This window comes from Chenopodium album, chromosome 1, assembly GCF_948465745.1.
Source record: "Chenopodium album chromosome 1, dcCheAlbu1.1, whole genome shotgun sequence".
Lineage (NCBI taxonomy): Eukaryota > Viridiplantae > Streptophyta > Magnoliopsida > Caryophyllales > Amaranthaceae > Chenopodium > Chenopodium album.
This window is the reverse complement of record NC_137834.1, coordinates 35,612,843-35,616,282: the sequence shown is the minus strand read 5'-3', so window position 1 is coordinate 35,616,282 and position 3,440 is coordinate 35,612,843. Positions and strand designations below refer to the sequence as shown.

General features: G+C 42.0%; 1 protein-coding gene across 1 annotated transcript; it reads right to left on the bottom strand.

Moving 5' to 3' along the window:
* Window positions 1-268: 268 nt before the first annotated feature.
* LOC145631195 (uncharacterized) lies at window positions 269-1,923 on the bottom strand. Its single transcript, XM_081683291.1, has 2 exons — window positions 1,430-1,923; window positions 269-1,166 (listed from the first exon to the last, which is right to left on the bottom strand). Exons 1-2 carry the CDS (start codon window positions 1,921-1,923, stop codon window positions 269-271), a joined length of 1,392 nt encoding a protein of 463 aa, XP_081539417.1.
* Window positions 1,924-3,440: the final 1,517 nt, after the last annotated feature.

Genomic DNA, 3,440 nt, shown 5'->3' with positions numbered 1-3,440 from the left:
ATGGGATCTTCGTGAGACTTTTAACCCTTTGAACTGGTTGATGTCTTCCGCTATCGAGAGCATTCTTGAAAGGATATCCATACAGAAGATAAAGAGGTATGGAGACAGAGGGTCCCATTGTCTTAACCCACACTATAAGCTAAAGGGGGCTGTAGCTTTCTTGTTGATAATAGCTTTGAAACTCACGTTGAGACACATTGATGGATCATCTTGATCCAATGATTAGAGAACCCATACGCTTGTAGAATCTTAAGAAGAAAGAGCCAATCTACTCTATCATAAGCTTTCGACATATCAATTTTAACTGCTGTAAAATTTGAACCTTCCTTGAGTTAATGAGATGCATCAACTCATGGATCAAGAGAATATTATCTTCCATGTACCTTCTTAGGATAAAGGCATGTTGGTTCTCAGAGATGATGCCTGGTAATATATTCTTCAATATGTTAACTAGGCACTTAAAGATGCATTTATAGACTGTGTTGCACAGGCTTATAGGCCGTAACTGGCTTGCAAGTTCTGGAACTTTGACTTTAGGGATGAAAACCAGTAGCGATTGATTCCACTCCTTAAGCATGTTGCCTGTTTTTAGGAATTGTTGGACACTTTCCACAACTAGTTTCCCAACCTCATTCCAATGTACCTGGAAAAAGTCCGCAGTAAACCCATCTGGCCCCGGAGATTTTGACCGATGCATACTCAAAAATGCTTTCTTAATCTCATTTTCTTTAAAGGGCCGATCAAATCCTATCCGGTCCCCATCAGAGATTGATGGGATGTCTAATTTCCTTAGAAGGAGATCCATATCTTGTTCATGATCGGAAGATATGCTTGGGTTATAGATATCCTTTATCGAAGATAAGATTACCTCTTCAACCTCCTTTTTCCCTTCTACCCAAATATTATTGTCATTCCTCAAGGTGAGGATTTCTTTGTGCTGTTGTCGTTGTTTGAATTTCCTATACATCATAGAGGTGGGGAAGTCCCCCAGTTTTATCCAACTCGATTTCATTCGTTGCTTCCAGTAATCAAAACTTAGTTGACATTCCGGAATTTGAAGATTAATCGCATGAATATAGCTTTCTCCGTTAGCAACAGAGTTAACCTCCAATCCCGTCCTTTGAAGGTCCTGGGTAAGCTTCCTCCAATTGATGCCCCAACTTTTCCTATTTTCCAAGCACCATTGTTGAATTTTTGTTCTTACCTGACTTAGCTTCCTTGAAACTTGGAACATACTAGATCCCCGAACATGTATATTCCAGTTTGTTTCCACTATTCCTTTAATTTCAGGGAAATTAAGGCACCAATTTTCGATCTGATATGGTCTATTCGACCCATTTGAAGGTGGATGAGGAACGTAGGTGATGGCGGCATGGTCCGAGCAAATATGGGTTCGTTGAAGACCCTTCCATCCGGTGAGTGAATAAACCATTCCTCCGTAATATACGCTCTATCTAATCTTTCCAAGATTAGCCCATCATTTCCCCTCTTATTACTCCATGTAAACCGCGGCCCCGTAAACAGAAATTCCGTCACATTACTACTAAATCTCCAATCAAGGAACTTATCAATTCCCCTTATCCGAGTAGATCCTCCTATTTTATCACTTCCACTCTCAATTTGGTTAAAATCACCTATAACCAAGACATTCTTGTACTCTTCTAAAAACCAATGTAGTTGTTCCCATACTATTACTCTATTCTCTACTAAAGGCTCCCCATAAAAAAACAGCACATACTTTGCATTTTCGTTAATTTCAGAAATTTTACGAAGGATGAAATTTTTTGCGGCATACAAGCATTCAACAAAATCACTTGACCATCCTAAAACAACTAAACCCCCACTACTTCCTTCCGCATCCCACCCAAAAATTGAAGTAAAGTTCAAAAATTTTAACTTAGTAGCAGCTTGGAAAAAGTCCATTTTTGTTTCCGAAATAAACATAAAACTAGGAAGTTTCGACCGATAGAGCCACACTAGATACGGAATTGCAAGGGAGTGTGGATCGTTCAAGCCCCTAAAATTCCACAAAACAATACTCATATCTGATTTGGGGGCTGCTCTGGTTCAGCCACCTTACCCATAGAACTGATTTTAATCGACTCAAAGAGAGAAATTTGGAGGTCGATGTCCATTTCGTCCACGACTACCCGCAGCTTTGAGGTTACTTCTTCGCTTCGCTGCCTCTTGACAGATTCAGAGGAAGATGATGAGAACTCTTGGTGCCGTTTCACTTTTCCCCTACGAGCAAAGTCGTCATTCACCTCCACACCAAACTCCCTCGCCATATCAGGGTCAGATATTACTTTTGACGCAAACCTCGCCCGTCCATTACCACCACGAAGCCAGATGTTGAACCCCCCTTTCTCCGACCACCGATGTAATCTTTTCAACCTTTTCCGCTCCACCCATGTGTTGTCCGATTCACTTTCTCTAACCGAGTCTCCATCACACGAGTGTTGCAAGTGCCTTGTTGCCTCCTTGATTTGCTTCCTTGTGTTCGCATTGTCATCATAATTAAACAACTCCGTAAAATTGAAAGAGCTTAAATGAGATACCGGAGTATTTGGTGGGTCGAATTCGGCTAAGGGGAGATTTGGCAGACCCCCTAAATCCGCCTGAGAGAGACGCAAAAACGGAGGAGTAGCAGCTCTGGCATTTAGGAAATCACCATTGTTTTTAATTCTTCTTGCATTCCTTATCCCTAGAGTAAGGATAGTTCCTGCTTCCATTAAACTTGCGTATTCTTCATGAGATAAACTCTCATCTGCAACCCGCTCCGTTGCCATAATAGATGAGTTCAGCCACTCTGTCTGCGACCTTAAAATAGATGTTGGATTTTTCTGCTCTATTTCCCACCATCCCAGACGAGCCTCTCCCATAACTCATTGGGCCAGTAGCCCAGACGGGGATGCCCAGGGTATGAAACAATGTCCCTGGGCCACCACCTTTTCTATTAGCTTGCCGCGCTGATGAGGACTCTCCTACCTCAAAAGATGAGCCCACAAAATTGGGCCGAGACGGGTTGAAAGGCCCATACCATGGCTGCTGAGATGTGGGCTGAAAGAATGTAGTCCTAATTGGACTTAGATCCATTCTTTCATTTTGCCTTTCTTCATGAAAACCACCAGGGTTTTGTTGTTGCTAGTTGTTTGGATGCTGATTGTCGTTAGAGTTGCATTCCCTATTCCCATTTTCAGTGTTCCTGTGAGTAAACTCCGCATAAGGATCTCCTCCAAGCCTCAATCTTCTCCTAGGAGACAAAGACTGATGGGGTTGGATTTGATCCCTTCCAGATTCAATTATTTCCGAATCCCCATTCGAATATTCCTCTGAGAATTCCTCATCACCTGTGTGGAATTGTAAACTTTCCTCACTGCTGAAAGATGAGTCAGATTGCTCATCATGATGCCCATGATCGAAGTCCATATTTTCTCTTG

Coding starts and splice junctions, on each gene's coding strand:
- LOC145631195 (XM_081683291.1), bottom strand. CDS start 1,923: ATGGACTTTTTCCAAGCTGCTACTAAGTTAAAATTTTTGAACTTTACT. Junction 1,167..1,429: donor GCGTATATTACGGAGGAATG/GTTTATTCACTC, acceptor CTTGGAAAATAG/GAAAAGTTGGGGCATCAATT.